At 40.9% G+C, this 24,191-nt stretch overlaps 1 protein-coding gene across 2 annotated transcripts in view; it reads right to left on the reverse strand.

Annotated features, from left to right (window-relative positions):
- Positions 1 to 51: 51 nt before the first annotated feature.
- Positions 52 to 24,191, reverse strand: part of LOC115399892 (inactive phospholipase D5) — a 64,746-nt gene continuing 40,606 nt past the window's right edge. For both annotated transcript variants that reach the window (XM_030107568.1, XM_030107569.1), the window contains exons 2-10: positions 16,972 to 17,108; positions 9,190 to 9,376; positions 8,137 to 8,245; positions 7,701 to 7,828; positions 6,731 to 6,928; positions 5,139 to 5,275; positions 4,826 to 4,991; positions 4,643 to 4,733; positions 52 to 4,269 (exon numbers count right to left, since the gene is read on the reverse strand). In XM_030107568.1, coding sequence (XP_029963428.1) covers positions 3,719 to 4,269; positions 4,643 to 4,733; positions 4,826 to 4,991; positions 5,139 to 5,275; positions 6,731 to 6,928; positions 7,701 to 7,828; positions 8,137 to 8,245; positions 9,190 to 9,376; positions 16,972 to 17,108 — 1,704 coding nt within the window. In that variant the 3' untranslated portion in view covers positions 52 to 3,718. The remainder of the gene's footprint in view (positions 4,270 to 4,642; positions 4,734 to 4,825; positions 4,992 to 5,138; positions 5,276 to 6,730; positions 6,929 to 7,700; positions 7,829 to 8,136; positions 8,246 to 9,189; positions 9,377 to 16,971; positions 17,109 to 24,191) is intronic.

Consider the following 24,191-nt stretch of genomic DNA (forward strand, 5'->3'; position numbering starts at 1 on the left):
CCGGATGACCACAGTTAGATATATGGCAATGAATTCACAGACAAGGAGCTAAGATACTTGTTTTTTATTAAGAGTAAAAAGTGAGTAATCATGTTTCAATAGTGTGCATTAACAAGGATATTCAATAAATATACATTCCTTCTGTATCTTTAAAGGTATACAAGATTTCATTTTCAGCATCGTTTCTGGAAAGGCTCGAAGCTACTGTGCACAGTTCAGAAAGGCAAGGCATGCAAGCAGCGGTCATGCTGGAAGAATCCAACAGAATAAAGGAAGGCGACGTCAAAAAGCTTCAACAGTGAATATTTAAAATCAACTGCTCAGAGAAAGTGCTTCAACCTGCTTCAACTGTACCTTCCACACACTCCAGTAACCCTTTTGTCTTCAAGAAAAACAGTGTCTTTTACAGTTTTATAAGAAAACTCACTGGCAATGCGTTCCTGTTTCATGCTTTTTCTTTTTTCATAGCTTTCCTGTAGCAGGCTGTGCCTGATTATAAAACTTTGTATGTGTCTTCTGGTATCAGAGTTTAAATAATAATCTCTCTTCAAAATAAGCCACACGTGAAGTGTAGTCCTGGTCCCCACACCTGAGCCTGAATCTGAAAATAGTCACTGAATTTAAAAGTCAAAATCATTTGAAAACTCGTAAACAAGTATTGTACACAAACACATATAGGGCACATTAGCAGCATTCCTGCCCAACATCTGACAATCATAGATATTAGCAGCGAGAGGTTGTGATTTTAACTTTGAGATCAGCAGTGGAGTGAAGTGACGCAGTGCTTTACAGATACATACACACTTAAATTCACATTAACTAGAAAAAAAGTATTCTATGAATGAACTCAAGGATTAAATAATTAAAAAATAAAGGCTAAATAAAAAAAGTGAGTTAATAAAGATTATTAAGCAAGAAAATAATCAATTGATTTCTGATGGATGGAATCTGTTAGATTGAACTATGTTGAAGATTTTTAAAGTTCATTTTCTTACTGTGTGTTTTAGATGCTACAAATGTGTAACATGATCACAGATCTATTTCTCCACTTTCTGGTACGCCTAATTCCAATTTGAATGTATGTAGATAAATTGAAAAAATAAATCCAAAACATGTCTATGATGATGTAATTTAGATGTTTAATATGGAATACAATAAAATTCAGGGTTTCTTGATCAAGACTTCTTAAAAAGTCTGTGATTTCTAAAGACATCCTCTAGGTGGCAGAGGTTATCCATGATGGATGGTGTTGAAAGGAAAGGGATTTGTTTGATCTTCACTGTTGTGTGTTCTGGTGTGATCTAGTAGAAATGTGATACAGCAAACCCAAATCTTCATAAAGCTTTACATTTGACCACATTTGTAGAAATGCTCTGCAGAATAATGACAATGATTATCTGGACCAGGGGTCTGCAACCTTCATAACATATGAGCTGCAAATTCTTTACATATAATTTGGGTATTTATATCAAAACTGCAGTTTTTTTTATGTATATATAATCTATGTTCTATCATCATATTAAACATGCATTTAGTTTGAGTTTGACTTTTTTTCTGTAATAGTGACTTTTCCTGATCTGCGGAAGACAAAATCAAAGAAAACCAGAGTAAGATGGTTCATAATTCATAAATCAGACCCAAAATTTTTTTTGTATCTTTAATTTTTAAGTATGTGAGGTTGGAATTTGGCTTCACTGGGATTTTTGGCATATAAGAGCACAAAAGGTTTGAAACCACTACTTTATAAGAGTTTCTGCTGTATGGAGAAAATTTCTGCATGTTGCACCAGAGCAACAGGTTGCGGACCTCCCCGAGATGTTTTGTAACTCTACTTCAAGACTGCAGCAAGTTATTGTTATTTAAATAGATTCATTTCTTGATTAACTTGAGAATAATTACAAAGAAAGTCATTTAAACATTTATCAACTCAAATAAAAGATCTAAAGATATGAAGTTTGAGTTAAAAAAGCATAAAAAAAACAGCCACTGTTCACACATGACACACTGTGGAGTTTCACAGACTAACCATTACAAAAGTCGTCAATTAAAATTCTGTGAGTGTTGTTAATCTTTGTTTGCAGCTAATCTTTCTGTGCTTCAGTTTGTAGCTTTAATTACATTGTTTTTTATTTCCAGGCGGAGTCCTGATTACACATGTGCTGCTTTCCCTTTAAAGTACTGAGCTCAACAACCTGTACATTGTTGATAAAGACCTCAAATACGCCGCTCTCTTTCCTGCTTTTGTTTACTCAGTGAATGCGGCACAAATGAATGTAAACCCCACAGCACCAGAGTCGCTGTGGAAAGTGGCACTTGTTCCAAAGAGTGTGTAAACAGACATGCAGTAGTCATTCAAAAAGCAAATAAAGTTCCTTCAAGCTTTCATATCTATATATATGACTTGACATTATAGGCCAACACGCCCTTGAGGTTAAACTGCTGCAGCTTGTGGAGCTGTGTTAAAAATTCATTGTATTGATTGGTCTGACAGCAGAAACCCTCTGGTCCCTTCTTCTAAATGCTCCCCCAGTATTTGTTCGATAAGTCACAACACAGCATTTGGAAGGGTTTCCATTTGGTTCCACCTCTTTCTCCAGGATTGTGCATGGAGACAGTTATTTGTGAGGATCTTTCCAAAACGATAGCCTCTTCTACTCTATGCTAAAATGCAGTTTCGTCTGTTAAAACAGCTTTTTTTTTTTTTTTTTTTTTAGGCATTGCCTGATGAAAATGTGAAGTCGAAGCACAACAGGTGTGTCATTCAATCCACCTGCAGCCTCCCTATAATAAAGCATGTTCATACGGGCGTCCCGCGGTGGAACCATGCATCTTGTCCTGGATTGTGCAGCCGCTCGCTGTAATGAGATTAAAGCTCGGTGGACATGATTTGATCAATCCATTTAGTGCTCCAGTTCCTCGACTTTGGGTCGGCGCTCAGAATGAGTTATGAGGTTGTTTCCATCACAGGACTAATAGCACGTTTAATTAATTATTTGGCAAGGAAACATGGGCTTGTGTTTTTCAACCGATTGAATCTAGCTACATGTGAATATTGAAAATAGTAGTTTCTGCTTGGTTTAGAGATCTGAAGTTACTTGAGGTTTGAATATAACTTTCTAAGGATACATAAAACTATTTACAAGAGGCTTAAAGTATCCAGCACTACGACTACACAGGCGATGAAAGATCCCCGGCAGCTGGATCTGCTGTGTGGTAGATCTCCCACTCTATATGAGGGAAACTTAAGCGTTCGATGTAGCTTGTGAAGCTCGACATGCTGCACGGACTCCTGTCTCTGCAAAGGCTTGCAGGCGCAGGTGCAATTCCCCCTTTTAAAGGGTGATAAATTACGACTGTCACTAACTGCGTAAGTGACACAGACTATTCAGGCTGTCAATACAATGTCATCTGTTTCCTTTGCTGACGAGACCTCAGTAAAAGATTAAATACGCATCAAGGATGTACAACATTATAAATATGTTTCTCTTTAAAATCTAAACGTTACGGTTCCCTTTTTGAAGGATCCATCAAAAGTGCGATACTGCAGATAAACTTTCACTTTTCTTCATATAATTCTTTTTTTTTTTGTACTTAATCAAGTCCTGGAGACAAGATAATACTTAAATTGTCAAAGTTTTGTACAAAATGATAATATTAAAATGCTACAAAGACTCAGTGATCGAAGTCCATGTTATTAGAAAGGAGCAGACGGAGCCGGTCACAGAGAAGTGTTGGAAATCTCCCTGCAGCCGCTGCTTTCGGCCATCTGACCCGGCAGATCTGTCGGATTCTCGTGGCTCCCACCTCTGATTTCTACCTGACTGCTTTCAAAGTGACTCATTTTGAATGGACCCTTCTCCTGGTGCCCGTCCTCGAGCGGCGCCGGTCCGTTGGCCGGGCCTTGGCGACTGATTCTGCCAAGTCTTTCGTCCTGATTCTTCGTTTTATCAGGCTTCTGCCCGTCGACTCTGTGATGGCTCCTCAGCGGCATGGGTCCGTTATCCTGTTGGCCTTTCCTCAGGGGCACCGGCCCGCTGTCAAGATGTCTACCTTTGCCCGGAACCACCCGGTTGATGTGCTGCTTGTTGCAAACAGGGATTTTATTAGCCTGCACGGAGCGGGTGTAACGGGAAAACCAGTCCCGCTCAAACGCCGCCTGCAGCTGCTCCACCACGGTAGCGTTCCTGTCCTCGACGCCCTCCGGCTGACTGATCACCAGGCCCGCTCCTGCGTTGAAGGTGAACTCGTTTCCCACCCAGTCAAGGTTACCTTACAGTGAAGAGAGAGGAAAACATCATTGCAGAGAAGCCATAACAGCAGGGTGCACTCAGCTTGACTTTCAGGCCAAATATGAAAAAATGAGACCTTAAAGCACCTGGATTTATGTAGGTATATGTCTGAAGTGGGACAGATCCCCACAACGTAATAGAGTGTATGTAAGGGAGGTGTTTTTTTGGCTTTACACACGGTATATCTTCAATAGAAAATTATTCATTCACCAAACTTGTTTACTGTCAAGACAATTAATCTGACTTCTGTAAAGAGAACAAATGCAGAACAATTCCTTTAAAGCCACTGGAAATTTAATACGGAGAGCAGAAGCACACAGGCCACAGTCATAAAGTCACATCGATGAGCTCACCTAAATAAATGGCTCTATCTGTAACCATAAACCTGTTGTGGTTAACTCCCTGGAGGCTGCCATCCCTCTGTACTCTGGGGTTGAAGAACTTCTGCACACACACACACAGAAAGAGAGGTGGTGCACTGAGCATTGATAAGGTTCATCTGTGCTGAAAATAGTGCACAGAGGCCTTGAACTCACAGCTTCCAGCGAGCAGTTGGCCTGCTCCATGCACAGACTCCTCAGGGACCAGAGGAAGTTGAAGGTAAGTGGATGAGTCTGCTCCCGGCAACTTATCAGCAAACGAACCCGCACCTTCCTCAGGATCAGAGCCTCCCTGATAAGCCCGTCGATACGGGACCAATACCTTGGCAGAGACACACGCACGCACACACACAATCAGAAGAATGGGCATGCAGCCCGACGGACACGGAGTTTAATGCCTCCGATCAAAGGGAGCCAGCCGGCGTTTTGATGATACAAGCCTGCCAAGTCTTCGTACAGTAGCTCTGACCTTTTGGTGCTGCTGCCGAGGAGGGGTAAGTAGTCAGTGATAGAGATGTATATGAAATGTCGGGCCTCCTGGATGACTCGAGAAATGGCCTCCAGATCAGTGCTTCGATCTCGAGGGATGAAACCATCTGGTGAGGTCTGACAGCAGAGGAGGAGAGAGGGCGAGGATTGAGGCATTAATGGAAACATCGTGTCAGACAACTGTGAGAGTGAAAATAAATCAGTTGTCTGTTCACGGCAACAATTTCATTTCTATTTATTACTTTATACTCAATCATAATGATGGGTCCAGGAAAATATGTGACACGTCTCACACTGTCTTTTCAGTCACATTACAAGCTTAAAATAAACTTAAACCTAAAGCAAGATCTGAACTGTCACTCCTGTTACACTTGAGGATGTTTACCAAAGTTTTATTTTGACTTCATTACGTTTAAAGTCAGTTCTAAAAATCTGTGTCTGAGTTGGTGAGTTGGTTTGAAACGCCTCTCTTGTACAGAATTACAGGGTTTAGGATTCAATGTACCATTAACCACAGTTTCTGTAAACATACAATAGAAAAGTGACCAATAAAAGTTTAGAAGCGATGCCATCTTCATTTAGAATTTTTGCAGCTGTAGACAAATTATATTGGGCGCGAAGGGAGAAAGAACGGCTGGTTGGATTGTGACGAATCAGATTTCTGGGTTAGACAAACACAAATAATCCTAATCTTTACTTCCATCGTATTTGTGTCTGAATTTCACTTCAAACATCTTTTTGACATGTGAATGATGAACTGTGTGCTTCGGCGTTCTTTCTGTGTTGATATTGATCCTGAGGAAATAAACAGCCGGACCAAATCAGCTTTTTACGCAGCAGGTAGGACGGTATCAACATCAGTCATCGTCGGGAAGAACAACGACACTGAAAGACACAGCAGCCTGCACAGACATGATGAAAAATGTGCTTTTAATTTACAAAGATGTTGCATTTCCTGCACGTTGGCGTCTGTATTTCAGGGTCCATTTACAGTGAGGACAATTCATTTTAATCCTGAGTCCCTTTCAGTCGCTGTCAAAAAAATTGGGACTTAAAACCAAGCTTGGCAGGGATTTCACACTACCGAAGGCTGTACATGATTTGGTATTTGGCAATCCTAAATAAAATATCATAGAAAAGTTGGATTTAATTTTAACAATTTTTACTTTGGCTGTATTTTCTGTTACTGTTGCTCCCTATATTTCTCTCTATATTTCTGTTGAAATACCTTTACCTGGTAGGATGTTTGACTTTAAACAGAACAGACAGAGATGAAGATTCATTTGAAGGTCCTTCACATCCAGGCGCAATCAGAGGTGCATTTTCATACAATGTACCCAGGAGGAAAAGCAGCCGTTTCTGTAATTTTTGTTCAGACTGTCTGTGTCTTCACTTTCAGTTTTAATCGGTTTTTATGTTTTTTTTTTTACTTTTTTTTTTTAAGTCCCAGCCATAAAATACATGTAGATTTATTCAGTGGGAAAGCAGATTTCACATGAGGTCTTTTTAGAAGTAATCCATGACCTGTTTTCTGAGATCTTCCTGGATTATCTCATGGAAATCGTCACTCACAGAGATGTAGGCTTCGGCTTTTGTGCTGTTGAAGGTGAGCTCCAGCGGCGTGCTCCTGTTGAAAAGGGCGAAGACGCGCTTGGACCAGAAGGAGGGGATGAAGTCTTTGTACTGGAGCCCCCAGTAGAGGCTGAACACTCTGTGGAGATCCAGAGCCAGACAGCTGCAGTTGTAGACCAACACCCCCAGCTCCTTCCTCTGGAGAACAAACAACACCACTGTCAGCAGCCAGACGGCAGATTCACACCAGTGTGTTTGCAACAAAATGCCATCAATCATTTCTGTCAACACATCCTTCCAGACTCATTTTAACCTGTTTGACTCTTTCCAGCACGCTTATCCTTCCACCCACCTACACAAAACCTTTCTGAAACAACATTGTTTACTGGTCTCGTCCAATTACAAGCCTAATAAAAAAAAAAACACACGACTGTGACCTTTTTTTCCTCATCTCATTTTACTTCCTTTGCCCTCTGTAGTGATTTGATTTCTAAAGAGGCATTTCTGAGTCGTCTAGCTTTTTATCCGTTCCGTGCAATTTTCAAAAACACTCACTGGTTCACGAAAACACTCTCTTTTTGTTGAGTATTAGTGTCTGCCCTTTGATTCTGACTAAAGAGATCGGGGCAACTTTGAGATCCGCGCAATTCATCTTTTTAAATCAAGGCCCTTCAGATGTGTGCAGATAAATGATGGTGACTAACGCAGAGGCTCGGTCTTTAATGATCCATCATGAAACCCGGCTTTGAAGAGAGACTTCACACTTTTGTATGGCACCACCTGCCCCCATTAGACACCCCGATCCACCCGGGAGAATGAACACTGATCAGCCACAACATTATGAAGTGAATGACTGATAACCTCTTTATCATAAAACCTGTAAGGGCGCGGGATATATTGGTATTAGACTGAGTTTGACAGCGTTTGATGCTACTGATGCATGTTGGGAAGTGCAGTGCGTCGGCTATACTGTGGCCAGTGATCTCCAGTCCATGCTGCCACTTCCGATGTAGAAATGTCTCCTGTCCACCACCCAGAAGGACGAGTGCATGTTGCCTTTGGTCAGAGCCGTCATGTTCAAAGAGTGCACCTCAGCATCTGGAAACGAAGAGTGAGAGGAGAGGACGGCGACGAAGATTTAGTACAAGAGCAAAATCAGTGAGAGGAAAGAAAATGGAAATGAAAGAGGTCAGATGTGACAGAAGGAGAAGTATAAAGACAGATTCTGCCAGAGGCAGATACAGGATCAGAAAAAGGAGAAAAAAGCGGAATAAACTGAAATGAAGGGAATGATGGGAAGAGATTAGAAGACACAAAGAAAAGGGGGGGGGGGGGGGGGCGAGTAAAGAGATGGAGCGAAGTCGCAGCATGTTTGAATACAAACAAGCGGAAGAGTGTGAGCTGACAGTGTTTGGCGAGTGTCCTGAGCTCATCCGAGTCGATCATCCCGCTGGAGATTTTCAGGTGGATTCCTCTCGCTTTCAGCCCCTGAAGCCGGGACAGCAGAGCCCGTCCCTGAGGGAAAACACACCAACAAACCGCTGCCGTCACACACACAGCTCATCATGCCCTCGCGTCAGATTAGATCTCTTACAGTTTCTTGAGCAATATTACCGGCTGAAGTCATTTAGGAGCTATTTTTGTGAGCCTCTGCGTACAGACAGCTACCGTGAAGCTTGTTTGTTCTGATATTTATATTTCAGTGCTTCCACACTTCTCTTTGTTTTCACAGTCAATGTGACTTCAAATGCAGAAACCGACGGGAGTGCTTTGTTTGGTGTTGTTGTTACAGTACGTCGATAATGTGAGAAAATTCAAAATGTAACAGAATGGTTTAAACTTGTTTCCCCACTCATATCTATACATAATAATGTATATCATGTAACTGTAATCTATTATATCAAAGCACAAAACACATTTGACCAAAGTCTTCAAAGTTTAAGATGAAAAGAGATGTTTTGTTCTCTTTTCACCACATAAAATATACCTAAAGCCACAAAACATGTTTGAAATGATAAAAAAAAAGTACACAGAATTGTGTTCTGCATTGAATTTTCATGAGTACGATTTGGAATGGTAAACATTTAATGACATTTCAAAAAAAAGTTTTAACTCTATCAATTCCTGTTTTGTTTTTCTTCTGAAATTCAAACAGTTTTACCCATTGCTATTTTTTGCCATTTCTTGGCACTGGAACCTTTTTTTAAGCTATATTTGGCTATGGATGCCACTTTAACACCTTTTCAAAATTACATTAATAACATTTTAGCTAAGAGATAAGAGTAATATGAATCTAGTGTGCAAATGAAAGAAAAACATAAGGACTCTCCTTGAAAACAAAACAGTTAATCTCAAGAGGTTTATCGTTGCATCAATAAAATTACAAATGTGCGAAATTTGTGAAAAAAAAGTCAAAACTTCTGCAGACTTGAGTCTCTGTTGGCCTGTTCCCGTTTTACCTGTCTGGCAGCCGGCTGGAAGCTGGATTCATAGTCAGAGGAGTTGAGGAGCCACAGCGGAGAAACTATTTCTACGACCCGGATTGCCTGGTCCAGTAAGCTGTACAGCCCCTGTGAGAGCGGGACGTGGGATGTGCCGTTGTCTGAGAACGAGATGTCCTCTGGGATGTTCTCCACAAGCACCACTCTGTGAAAAAAAAAAAAAAAATGCTGTTACAAAGTGTGCTCAAAACTTTCTTTCTTTAAAATGATGAGAAACAAACCCATCGTTAGTCTTGACCGAAGGCACCTGTTAATAGAAAAACTGGTAAATGTAATATGAGGGTTTATGGACTTTAAAAAAGCAATTATGTGTTTGTATTAGCGGCAGAATGACTGTGGGACCTGGTGCCAGTGAGATGAGGCTCTGCTCTCCGTTTCCTGCTGCTACGTGACAAATTGGTTAATGGCATCCTTCTTGCTCCTTCTCTGGATCATTAGCTTAATGAGAGGAATCAAGATTTCAGGACCACACATGCCCTCAGATTCTATCAAGCGCCATTAAATCTCGCACAGGTTGCCTCCGGCACGGGCCGAGAATAATTGAAGGCTGGTGTGCAGCATTGTCAGCAGCTTTGGGGTCTGGACTCCTTATTTCCTTGGAAAAAAATATAGAATTGTCCCTTTCAATAAGCTTGGGAGAGAAACCATGGAATTTAAAACTATATAAGACCAAAATTTTAAGCATTTAAAGCAATGATGTGACCAAAACTATGCATTTGCAATGTCATAAAAGTATATTTTCCCCATGTGCCTCACAGTGGCTTCATCCTTTTTCATACATTCACTCATTACAACTATTGTTTTCTTCTACTTTTCAAGAGAATAAAACATAATAACACTTGAATTCACCTCTGTTTGGCCCCCAGTCATCAGCTTATCCAGAAATGTCTCAAAAAGTGGAATGTTTTTACTCCTGGTCAGCAGCAGAGATTCAATTACAGCTGGACTGGGGTAAATAACACATTTTGCTGTGTTGGTGTCTCGTAGACTACTCCATCACAAGGGGCATTTTAATGGAATCATCAGCAGTCTGGGGCAATGTGCTGTGGTTGCAGCAAGCATTATGTACAGACATCATCTGTAGAGTAAGCAAAACCACACTACAGTGGATTAAATGAGACACTATATCGTATTTTTCTTTATTGTCAAACCAAAATAATGTCAGTGAGAGTTGGTTTTGCATTTTGAAGTTGCATACAAGCCAATTTATAAATCCCAGTGATTCCCTTGACCGTATTTTGCCAAGCTATCTGGAAATGACAGCAGCATTAGCGCTGCCGTCAACAGACAGAATTAAGAGTGGCAGACATGAGGATGCAGCCACTCAGAACTGGGCCATTACCAAGCTCCAGCGCTCACTACAATCCCTCCGCATCTGCCTCAGACATCCATTCTGGTCAATTGGATTTTCGGGGAGGAACATAAAGGGCAGAGAGGCTGTTTTGGAGCGGATGAACAGCTCAGATTTGAGGTGTGGTGAATTTTTGTGTGAGTACAGGAGGATTTGTTCAGTCAGATGTGAAAGAAGAGTCTGTGGTAAACATGCTGCAGATCGTTTCAGTGGTCCAATATATAAGGTAAAAGTCACAAACACGCAATATAAATGGTCTCTGCACAAGTGATGCCACAAAAACAAAATAAGGCACGTATGCTTGTCCTATTTAGCAGCGGTGTCAAACACAAGTGGGCCAAAACTGGAAAGCAAAAATGTTACTGTCTGTGACTCCTGAACTAAAATGTGTTTGACTTACAGGCTATATATTGTACTATCATGCTGTGTTATTTGCAGGGCTGGTTAGATACCTTTAACTTTTTTTTATGCAATGTCAATAAAGCTGGATCTAATGTAATTTATTGCTAGAAATTAAGGTTGTCAATTGAATAATTTAAAAAAAAAATCAATTCATCACACAATTTTTGTCAGTTATTTTTTTTTAAATCTCTTATTTTCCATTCCTTAATCATCGTTAAGTCTATTTTGAGGGAGGGTTGTATTCTCGGTGTATTGTGCACTTTAGTACAGTCCAAAATAAAGTAAATGTAAAGTAATTTGAGTAATACAGTCATCTCCACCAACAGGGGAGACAGAGGACACATGTTTCTTTGTTCAAGTTCAATTGAGAAGAAAAGTGCAGATGAGTAAACAAATGGAGGCCCGCAAGCTGTTAAACGGCTAACTGTTTGCTTTGTTGGTGGTAATTCTTGCTATTTCAGCACCATGTTGCTGTGATCCCGTTCACAGTGGTTGTACGATGACATTTATACAGCAGCTGATTGAGTCTGATCTGCTCCCAAACCTGGTAGACAGACGGGGTCGGCTGACCTTCTCCATGCAGATTAAACACATCCATACTGACCCCCTCATGCCTCCCACACACACACACACACACACACACACACACACACACACACACACACAAACACACACCAAGGGTGGCTTGGCTTTCTTTCTCGCTGCCATCAGCTGTGGGAGGTGAGTTTCTGCGTTGTACAGGAGCCTCAGCAGGACAAAAAAAAAGCTCCTTTTCTGTGAATAGGGTAAAATCATCTTAATGGCAAATAAAACGTGCTGTTAATGTTCTCCACCTAAAATACTATGGTAGCATTTCAATGGGCTACATAATATTAGAAGAAAAATACAGAACTTCCATTTTTAATGCAATATTTGGACCAAAGTCATTTTTATTACATAACAATTTAAAAACACAGGTTAAGTAGTAGAGCAGTCTCACTGCATGAGTGATGCTCATTCAGCTAATCAAGAGTTCCTCCGTGTGTTTGACTTTTGTCTCACTACTGGCAATCACGTCAGTGTTGTGGAGCACATACAGAGAGACAGATCGGGGTCACACGGGCGCCTGGCTCAAGGGCGCACTGGAGGGAGCCTGTGCTGCAGGTGATAATGTAGTGGCATCACATTGAGAGGAGAGCTGCCAGCTCAGAAAAATGTATTCCTGGCTAAAACAATTAAAGCAAAGTCAGATTTTTCAGTGCCGCTAAAGGGCCAAACTGGAGGACGCGCCTTCTCTGTGGTCGTAACATGATGCCATCTCCATGTGGAAATCCCAATCGATGTGTTCAGTGAGGCAGGGCTGGCGATAATAACAAGTGAAGCTAGTTGATATGTGGCCGGGGGCTTTTACTTCAGCACACCTGTCAGTCACTGAGAACTGAACACTGAGCGTGAGTTCAACGAACAGGCGCAAAGAAAGCAAAATAGCAAACGGGGATGAAACTATAGAGGAGATTTATGTTTACACCAGCGTACAGCAAAGCTCTTTGTTGCAAACAGGCAGAGAAAAAAAAAACTGGGACAGCGGCAGTAAACACCTCACAATAAGGAAAACAAGGATGGATGGAGGACAGAGTGAAGAAGAGGAGGAGTCGGCTCATTGTGAGAGGAATCCTCTCAGGCCGCTCTAATGGCTGTGAGCTATGATGAATAGTGATTCTGACCAGCTCCAACAGTCAAACAGGCCTTGGTATTAAAAGTGGAGCGCGCAGGGAGGCAGCGGTCGTTTTTTTTTTCCTCTTCATCGATTTATGCAGCCTGTGTTGTCCATGGCTAGCTCCCTTCTTTGTAACCCATCTGTGCACTCAAGGGTGTGATTCAAATCCAGCAGCCAATACCTAAGTGGTGTAAACTTCACTCGGTGTGTGTGTGTGTATGCACAGCGCACTGAAACAGAAAGCAAGAGGCTGTGCTTGAATGTAAAATGTTCTCGCTCTGCATGGCAATGGATTTCCATCTTCACACACACACAGTGTGGTAGGTGAGCGCAGTCGGGAGTCTGAGATTTATTCTCTGGCAGTGACGTTTCTCTGCCTGATGTTTTATTCCGCAAAGCAGAGCAGATCTTAGAGCATCACACAGTTCAGGGAATGTGCTGCGCAATAAGTGAACGATAAACAGTCACTGTGCCGTCTTCAATTAATGTATGTATAGCCAATTATATATGCAGAGGTCTGTAACAGCGTGTGACTCACCTGGAGTAAAAGCATAGTACACACACCCACACACACACAGGGAGGTTAAAAAAAAAAAAAAAAATCACCGAGTCTGACATTTGCTATAAATTATCCAGTCTCTCATGAGCTGCCCTGAGCTCTGAGCGTACGGCATTGAGGACATTAATATGGGGATCACAGTGGCTGCTGCCTGCATGCTGTTCATTTTACTTTTATCAGGTACAACTGAGAGCTTGTTGGCACTGTCTGCACATCCAGCATGTAAATTTCATCCCATTGTTTGTATATATTTTATGTGAAAACGACCATCTGCGCTTAATGCAAATGCGTTTGGACTGCCAATACTTGGTTCACACTGTTTCATATCAGCCATGAATACTGCTGGAGGGGCGAACAGGTTACTTTAACAGAGTGTTTCTGTGAAATCTACAGTGCGTTGGCTGTCATTGTGTGGGACAGGCCTCTGCAGGAGGGTCACATTCCCCATCATGTTTTTTCCTTTTAACTTCAGAGAATAAGTCATGATTAAAAAAAGGAAAAGGAGGAACTTTTATTAAGATACCATTTTAAAACATTGATTTATTGTAAGACTCACTGGAACATTTAATTATAAAATAAAATTCTTCATAGAATCAACATCATATAAAAAGCCAAGATATTGTTATATTGCCAAAAGTGTTTGCTCGCCTGACTGCATATGAACTTGAGTGACATCCTGTTCCTAAACCATAGTTTGCATGTTCTGCCCATGTGCATTTAGGTTTTTTTTTTTGTTTTGTTTTTTTTTTGTAGTTTCCTGTTTCTGTTGAGAAACATTCAGGAAAACAAATTTCCCTGAGATTAGAATGACGCTGTGTTTACGATGTTCATTCCCCCCGAGGACCTTGAGTTTAATAAAGTCATATACAAGATAGATGGACAATTTTACCGTGTCTCTTTTACAGCAAGTCGTTGTAACTTGCATGGCGGACTTACTGCTGCAACTTTGATCAGAACCTGCTTAAACATTAGATTGGCTAAATACCGTATTCAGGCTTTCTGTGGTTGGCTTTACAGTTACCTATATTAGATTAAAATCTCTCTGAGAAAAATCCTGAATGTGAATCGTAAAGCACATTAAAAGCATTGTATCCTGAAACGGGCAACAGCTCAGTCATATTTGGGATTTGTGTCCATCTAGTTTTCCCTAATATAATTTCTACCTTTCCCCAAAGTAGCTGTAAATCAATACTAACCGTTTTACCAGCCGTCTGACACCACGTAATTACATGTGTGCATCAGGGACGCATTAGGCTGCCATCGGATGAGACAATATGCAACAAACAAACAACTAGCACAGACTGCTGTAAGTCTGAGAGGACTCACGATTTTCTACAAACATAGATGGAAATCTTAATGATCAGAATAGAAACTATTCACATCGGTGAGAGGGAGAAAATAGATTTTTTTTCTGTGCATAAGTAACAAAACATCTCACGTCTCCTGTTCCCGTGTTACAAGGATTATCATTTATTATGCAGACAAAAACAGATTAAAAAGAAATCTCCATAACAAAACATCCAGCCGACGCGTCTAAATGACAACACTGCAAACAAAAAGCTGCTGAGTCAATATTATAGCAGCTAAGAAGCTTTTTTTTCTCAAGTGAGTGGAAAGAAATGGCATCAAAGCCAGTGAAGCTGCTCCGCTGTGTTTTGGTTCTAGAGCTGAATTAAATTTTTAGTAATCACTGGGTCCTTTTCAGAGTCAACATGAAGAAATGCCAGATGGGCTTTGTATGCATTTGCTTTTACACGTAGCTGTAGGAGTTTTAAGAGTGAGCCTGATCATGCCTCACTGCACCTCCTTTATAAAAGTGTCAGTCCCACGCTGATAGATCCCTTTTTCTATTAGCGCAACAACTTGCTTTGAGCAGAAATGCGTCATTGGATCGGTAATTACACACCTAAAAGTGACAGCAAGCACACATTTCTGAGGTGAATCCTCCACTGACTGTACTTCCAATAACAGCTGATGCATCGATTCACTGCTCGCTCATTTCAGCTCCCTGATATCCTCGCCTCCTCTCTCCATCTGCTCCACCCTCCTTCAATTATCCCCCCCCCCCCCCCCCCCCCCCCCCCCCACCCCCCCACCCCACGATTTCGTCCTCATCTTTCATTCTACTCCAAACACAAGAGGAGTCCAACTCAGGTTTACAAGTTAGGACTGTACTTTGAGTCTGAAGAGGAAACGAGGCGAGCCTGAAAGCTTGTTAAATGGCTGATTTGAGGAAGAGGAGGGAGACAGTAGATGGACACAGACATGGATAAAGAGAGAAGGGTGGAGGGGGGTAATTCAAGACTGAATGCTAAATTGAATGATAAGAGTGTAATGGAGAAAAACCAGTTAGAAGTTGAGTGTCGGAGAGCAGGACTGCTGCATCAGCCAGTTTCACTGTGAACCGCGGCTCGGCGCCGTGGTTTTCAAACTCTGAAAACTCCAACAAGACGGCGAGAACTTGCTCCGGCTTAAAGTTACTTTCATAACAGCGCAGTAAGCATTTCAGGGCAGTAGGTGAGCGTATAACTGGCGCAGGATAAAGGTGTCAGGGTGTGTTACATCCACCCAGGTTCGGCTCACTCGAAGGGAGTTGTCTTTCTGTCTTTCTGTCTTCTTTTTTTTCACAGATCAGCAATGCTACTCTGACACACCTGAAAGCAGCAGACAGCATCTCAAGAAGCTGCTGAGCTCTGAGAACTGCGTCTGTTTTTCAGCAGACCTTTCTTCACCTCAGCAATTGTTATTTTGGTGGGAAGGAACCTGACAAAGTTGGCTTAAGTTCCCAGCCAGGGTTCGGGAACAGCTGTGGGGCCGTCAGACGTCACACAAGGCTCTTCTGAGGTTGTCAAAATTAGACTTGTATGCGTCAACAAAAACATGATGAAATCAAGGGAAATAAACTAATAATTACTAGAAACTAAATCATAAATATTAAGGTAATAGATTGTTTTTAATGCACACTTTGTTGCCCTGAATTTGTTTTCTGACTTTTTAATGTTTCCAGTCTCCTGATGCCTGCTCAGCCCTGAGTGTATCTCTGTCATCTGCTTTTTAAATCACTATTTAAAAGGAAAACTCAGCTGTCAGGAATAATGATGCTTGTTGTTTTTGTCTCTGGTTATAATATTAGGGGCTAATGACTGTTTCCTCACATTTTCTTATTTCTTATGGGATGTTTGAATGTTTTCTGATGTAAAATATGATGTGCTATAAAGTTGTTTCAAGAGGTGTTCAATAACTGCTGTACATTTCACCTGGGAGGCATTTGTGGACAGTAGTGGTGATTTGTTTTTTAATTTGCAAGTTAAGTCAAGGCGAAGAAAAAAAAAAGCCACTTGTGTAAGCAAGGTTGTGACGAGCAAATTATTAGTAACCAGCAGCGTGCGGTGGTGTTTTTATCATTAGTTACAACGCAGGTTCTCTCAGGGGTTGCTACCATCCTGATTGTTATTCATCTTCCTCCAAATAAATGATGTAAGAATAGTGCATTGATCGAAGAAGAAGAAGAAATCTTTTCTTTTTAATTAATAAAAAATCCACGCTCCGATAAGTCAGAGGGAGCCTGTTAGCCGCAGGCAGATCCTCACTGAGCTGATGTGCCGCAGCATTGTCGGTAATGCAGCTACATGCACATTACTAACACAAGCCTAAGACTTATTTCCTGTAACTTGCAGAGAAGGGCATTACTTTTGTAGTCTCATATGCCGCGTGGTTGTCCAGCTCTCTCACCTGCAGCTCCTGCTACAGTTCTCCTCCGTGATCCCATCCTCGTCGTCGCCCCAGATGTCCACGGCCGAGAAAATCAGCGCCACCAGCACGGCAAAGCAGCACACCAAGGCAAAGATCACAATGCACTTCTGCTGAGACTGCAAGAAAGAGAAGCAAAACAACATTGATCACCAGCGTGTTTTATTTTTTCTGCGCTTCATCTCGGCAACAGAAACAAGGCCAAAGTTCCCGTACCTCGGCTGCCATTAGCCGGCTGGCTGACGGAAGTGATTTAATGCACAGCTCAGCAGGTCACAGCATGATAGACGAGACTTTAACACAAACATGCAGAAGGTTTCTGTTTGACCTTATAAGTTCCAGCACTGCGAGGGAGGAAATAAAGACTGAAGGTCAAGGAAAATGATAGAGAAGAAGAAAAGCAGTGGACGATCAATCTTCTCTTTGATGTTATTTTATCCATTAACGAAGCATGTTTTCATTAACTTAGAACAATCCCATATGGCCCAGAGAACCACGATGAAGGGCAGTGATTCCCAGCTGTTACGGCTCCGTCCATCTGCCTTCAGAGGATGTGACACACAAGATCACCCACCAGCTGGTGTTTCTACAGAGACAACCCAACATCTAGGATTCCCCCTGATGGTGGATCACACCACTGTATCAGCAGGAAAAGAGCACAGATGAAGCCAAGTAAAACTGGGATCGTAGCAAAAAACAACATCTGATATGTCTAGTCTTTGCAATTGTTGCATGGAATGGCTTTGTGTTACAGTTTGGTGTGTGAGTATGTCTTGTCTATGTTATTTCTTAAAATGACAGCGACTGAGAAAGAAAAAAAAAAGGTTTAATTTGCTGGTTCAATTGCTCTGCAAAATCTCAAAATGTATTTTTTTGGCTCATGTTTCATGTTCATTTGGTCAACTTTAAGTAACCTCAGCCACACAGTCCCAATGGAGGAAAATCTACTTCCTGTTACACACTTTTCATTGTTGACAGAAGGGAAAAGCCTTTTTGCTTCTTTCTGAGAATATTTTGCTGTGTTAACTGATAACTGTGTAAAGTTGTCTCTAGCATTATGCCATGAAAACAAAACCACTCATGACACTAAAACAGAGGCAATCTAAAAGTTTTTTTTTTTTTTTTACCTGAATTCAACCATGTTGAATTCAGGTAAATGTGTGTCAGAGATTCACTTTAATCAGTAACAATTTCAACCACTTCATATCAAATTCAAAAACACTTTTAATCATTAGTGCTCAGGTCCTTTAGATGGGCTATTTATTGTGAAGATGAGAACTCTTCATATTCTGAGCTGAACAAGCTGCTTTTAAGTATTGAGAGTAGATTTCTCTATCAACACCATCTCCTTGAAAATTGTGTGTATTCTTCATTATAAAGTGCCTAAATTTGTTGAAAGCCGAGGTTTTCCTGCATAGTTTATAAGTCGCATCGGGGCGATTGGTGAAATATATATAAAAGATCGAAGTGAAATGGATTGAATAACATTTGCATGTATTATAGTATGTTGTATAAAAATACAGCAGCCCTCATGTTCTCATGCACATCCTGTCTCAACCCCCCTTTAATCTAATCATGCATGTCCATTACATGTGAGTGTCCTGAAACATCTGGCTTTCTTTACATCCAAGAGGGACATTTAATCACAATGCTAGTGTTCATGAAGCGAGTACATCCATGAGAAAAAGTCAAAGGTCAAGGGAAAAGTTGGCAGATAAGGACAAATAGTTTTCACAAACAAAATATCATCTACACAAACACAAAGCACCAGAGAGCCTTTTGAGGAATTCACAGCAGCAGGAAACATCTGGGATGTGGGGGTGCATGAAGGAATCATTACAAAACAGAATAAAAGGAGGACAGTAATTATACTTCTTCCAAGAGCTAAATATTTTAAGAATCTGAATTCATCAAGTGATGGATTGTTTACCCACTAATAGAGTATTGTTTTTCCAATTAAGGTTAAACATTTTTTTGCAGACTGAGATAAATTTTATGTAGTGGGATTTGACAAAATGTTTTCTTTTTCTTAATCAGAAGTTTTCAGACTTGTAAAATCACATCTTCACTCTTGAGGTGATGGTCAATACCATGCTGTCGAGCCTGTTTGCCTTTGTTGAGCTGTAAAGTAAATGTGACCCACTTTCTTTGGACATACCCCACCTATTTATAAAACAATAACAAATGTTTCCCGATCACTTTGAAGGCTGCCAGTGGAACCAAAACCAATTATCTTGAAGACGGCCGATCATTAGCACACTCAGCCGAACTCATCCTCCTCAGAGACAAACCTCATATCATATGCCATCGACCCTGCGAGCCACACCGACACGAAGCCTGAGTTAGCTTACAGTGTTTATCTGGCTAAAGAGATTCATAGATCCTCGTTTGGGAATTAAATTAATCCACTGCCCAGTCAATGGAGAGCCGCTGGCAGGGATATTCAGCTCCACGCCCTGAGTCTGAGCCGATGTCTGACAAGGGAATAGTGTTTTCTCTTCCCTGTTATATTGTTTCTTATCCGTAACAGCAGTCACAACAGAGTGTCATCTCTCTGCTCCTCATGGCTGTAAGAGGTGTTTCTAAAGGTTACAGCAGCATGAAGGGGAAAGTGTTTGACCTCTCCAAACGGCAGCTGGTTCAAAACAAACCTGATTCAAACATAAAGGTTAATATATAAAAGACTATCCTCTAACCACATGCACTTCACAAGCCCGTACTCAGCACACACTCACAGGGCAAACAGAGGTTAAAGCAAAACTGCCACTCATCAGCTGAAGCATATATAGTGGAATAAAAGCAATTATAGATCAAGGTTTACCTGCAGGAGAGCGAGGCTCAGTGCTGCTGCTGCATTCACACCGGGCCACGGATCAATACAGCGTCTGTTACAGGAAATACTGGAGCCGTTTGGAATTATATAAAGACATTTTTACAAGTAAGAGCCAAAGAAAGAAGGAAAATGTGAAGATCTCCAATATTCTGGTACTGAAACAGAGAAAATACTAAAGACCTTCACATTGTGACTCAACCTAATGGATGACAGGTCTCCATTCGTTCTCAAATGAATGTTTCCTTTTTTAATATAACAGTCATTAACTCTAATAACTAACAACACCTGTTTCATCTGTTGGACAACAGCAGCTAATTTCAGTTTTTCAAGGAAAGTGTGTTACATTTTTATTATGTGACATTCTGAAGTTGATTGTTGCTTCTTTCACTTTTATTGTCCTATCTAAAAAATATTTTACATAATGGCGCAATAACTGAAATAATACTGGAGCACTTTGTGCACAACATGCAGAATGAAAAACATCAATAGTGGCTTTACTTGACCTTCATGGATCCTTTCTTGAGTTCATTGATTTTTTTCATCAAAGAGATTCTGCATGCATTTTTTTTTTTTTACAAGAGATTAAACTGAATCTGTATTTGTAGTTGTGATGCATTTCAGTCATCCATCAGACAAATTTAATTTGCTCCAGTAGTTTTAATTGCACATTAAACGTGCACAAAAAAATAAATTCAGAAAGATTTGTTTGTTTTAACGATCATCTGCAGACATCACTGCAGCGTTTTCTATTGAAAATGTTTGTTTTATGGAGCTCAGCTGCAAAAGTTGCTCTGTATCATAAATATCTGTTAAGGTCCTGGTGCTGTTTGAATGTTTTTATGCTTTGCTCGGTTTCCCATGGTTTCTTGTGTTTAATGAGTCCGTTCATGTGAATCACCTCCCAGATCATCTCAGCTGTCTTGCTGCTCCACCCGCCATGTGTCTCACCTGATTGTTGTCAGCTGTGCCTTGTTCTCTTCCCACTCCACGTATAAAAGCACCACGTGTCTTTCAGTCATAAAATAAATGAGTCATGATAGTTCAGACTTGAAAATCATCCAATACGGATCTGAATAAGAACCACATGAAGGCAAACCGGACCTGATTTGAAAACATTTCAGTTGTGTTGTTTAGTCCGTCATGAAAAACTGGATTTACATCAAACATGTCAGATTTTTGTCACTTTTGCCTGCAGTGGGAGCAAAGACATTTATCTTAGGACACATCTGGAACAGCTGTGTGATTATGGCAGCTTTTTACTGCAATAAATAATAACCATGATCATTCATATGTATGAACACCATATCGTACAATCTATGCTATGTATGCCATACTTTGTAGACTATAAGATGCTATAAAATGATAGTTTCAGGGGGGACTTTTTCCAGGAAGTTTGCTTTCTGAATTGGGTGATAGGTTCCTGTTGAAAAAACACTATTGGTTGTGCTTCCTTTATAATGTTTCAATTTAAACTAAGCTGTTAATCTGTGGAAGTCTCATCTCCAATGCTCACTCCTCACATCTGATTTTCACTCAGATCGTTTTCCAAGTTAAAATATGAAAAGCTTTTGTGTTTTATTGCTTTTAAGGGTATTTTCTTTTCTTGTCTGTTTAATCTTAGTTATTCTTATTTCACAGAAGTAGGCAAAAAAAAAAAAAAAAAAAAATCCCACTCTTCTTACCAGAAGCAAAGATGGCCTTGAGTGACTTGCAAAACAGCGATTCATAAGTAACATGGTTTAGTGAAATTGCTCGCTGGCTGTTTTAAAAAGCTCCCCTGAGTCCATCTAAAAAGGGCCATGCAAGGTGGATGGCTCAGAGCCAGACTCACTCACACCCACCCACACACACACACACACACACACACACACATTAAAACAAACACACGTACTACGACTGTAGCTGTCTCCTGGCACGTCTGTGCACACAGACAGGCGCAGACGGAGGTGAAGGCCAAACCACACGAGCTGGATGTTTATATGCAGGAATCAGAGGCGGACGCTTTAAACAGATTCTCTCTGCCCTTCTCCTGCAGCTCTCTGTCAACCCTCTAAGTTGATTTAGGTCTGTCCTTTACCGTACAGTGAAAGAGTGACTCATTCTACACATCTACAAGTGAAATTGAAAACAAAGTGAGGTGACTTTTATCCATCGTCTCACTTTTCTGTGTCATTGTACAGAGAGCGGGAGTAAACTGGTAAACACATTGCAGAAAGCAGATGGTCCCTGCAGCTTTCACAGTACATTTCAGGAGATCTTAAAGAAAAACAGAATGAGTTTCTCCTGAGGATTGTGTCCGGGGCCCAATTATCCTCTCCTCTGTGCTCCCTCTTTGCTGAAAGATGGTGACAGATAGGACCCATGTTGCTCGGAGGGGAAGAAGAATCTACAGCAGCAACACAAAAACAGAGACTCGGACAGACCAGCTACACATCTTGGATCTAATTTGTCTTGTGACTCGTTGCTGCGCTGCAGATTCTGTTGATGAAGGGAGAGTGGAGTTCAAAAAGTCGCCTGGGAGCTTGATAACGAGTGCTTCGCGAGCAGTCGAGTTTGTTTCCAACCGCAAACACAGACGTTGGTCCAGATATGCATCAAATGTAGGCGGATAAGCCTTTTGTTGCGTGGAGAGTTGAGGATGACACAGATTCTGTGAAGATTGAGTGGTAATCAAACTCTGAGCTGTCAATACTGCTGCACTCAAGGTTCAATAACCTTGTCTCTATAAGCCATCGCTTGGCCGGACGCCTTCCACATGTTTTTCACCTTGTTGTCATGATGCTTTTTGTAATCGACGTGTTTACGCCGCTGAATCTGCACGATTATTTTTTAAACAGCGCAGCAACACAGTCTTCATGGCATGGCACAATTTTGACTGCTTTGATCAGCATTTTGGTTCTATCTCACAAGTACGCTGCATTAATCCATGACAAAAAAGGAAACGTGACTGTGCTCTGCAGCAGAGATTGGGTGCAATGTGAGCCTTAATCGTCCCCTCCTCCTGTTTCTGAAACAATTATGAAATCTAAGCATTTTTTCAGTTACGAGAATGCTTCCATGCTTCCATTTTTAAGAGTTCTTCATTGATTGTCTTCTGTTTTCCTGAGGTTTGCAACCTTTTGCACAAAGTCTCATATGTAACCTCTCCTCTTTGCATCCTGCTTGGAGCATACTCACAAAAAAAGCACATAGCGGATGAATCATGAGCAACTCGAACAACAACAAAAGTAAAGTAAAATAAAAACGTATCTGGCTCCAGGCTCCGATCGTTCCCATTCTAAGAATTGCTTCAAGGTTCATGACCTACAGATCAATAATGGCTAAATCTGAAGTAAAAACAAGGCACCAAAGGATTAAATCTATTGCACATCCCACAGCACTAAATCTCTGATTATTGGGACGAACACAGACGGTGTCCCAGCTTTATACTGCAGCTGTCTTTTCATCTGTCCTGCAGCTCTGCACCGGTCCGTCAGTTTTAAAGCCCAGTGGTTTCTTTAGAGCCACTCCTTCATTACCAGCAGCTCGATAAGGTTCGAAGTGACAGTCATCCTGATGGAAAGGAGATGCAAAAAACTCTTCCCAAGCAGCAAATTAAAACAGAGTTCAGTGGAGTAAAATCAGCTTGCATTTTTATTAAGGGTATAGAGAAGCTGCGTGCTGCGGACAAGAATACATTTGGTTTGTGTCTTGAAAGCCTTGGTTGATTTTACTCACACTATGTCTTGTCTTCTTTCCTTCACTATCCCTATCAAATGAAATTCTGCTGCATTATCTCTGTCCTGCAGCCCCAGTCATAATGTGAATGCAATATACTCATATCAGACTGTTTATTTACTGTTTACTGAGGTCACTATTTGCTTCATGTAAGGCTGTATTCATCCATCCCAGAGTGACTTCAGGAAAAACACTCAATCCATCAAAGCCAGACACAAAAAGACATTAAATCAAATTCAATCCTGCTCATTTTTAGGATTTATCTTATTTGTACTGTTTTATAACTGAACTTTATTTAAATTTCAAACACCCAGTGGCCAGACTATTATAACTTGATATGATATAAAACAAAATGTTCAAGCTGTTGGTCACAAAGAAGATGCAGAGCTTCATCGTATGACTTTTTTTTTTTTTTAAATAGTGCTTTTTCCAATTTACAGTCACCTCAAAGGGACAGCAGGGTACACTTAAAGAAAACCAGAGTTTGCATGTTCCATAGGGGGGAACATGCAAACAAACTCAGTGCAGAAAGAGCAAATAGCTGACCTGGGAATACGTATTCTCATTAAAAATTGAGAGTTCTGACCCTGATTACTCCATATACTTCATAAAACATACCTCACTGAATGTGAAAGTCAGTTATTTTACAACT

This window comes from Salarias fasciatus, chromosome 13, assembly GCF_902148845.1.
Source record: "Salarias fasciatus chromosome 13, fSalaFa1.1, whole genome shotgun sequence".
Classification (NCBI taxonomy): Eukaryota; Metazoa; Chordata; class Actinopteri; order Blenniiformes; family Blenniidae; genus Salarias; species Salarias fasciatus.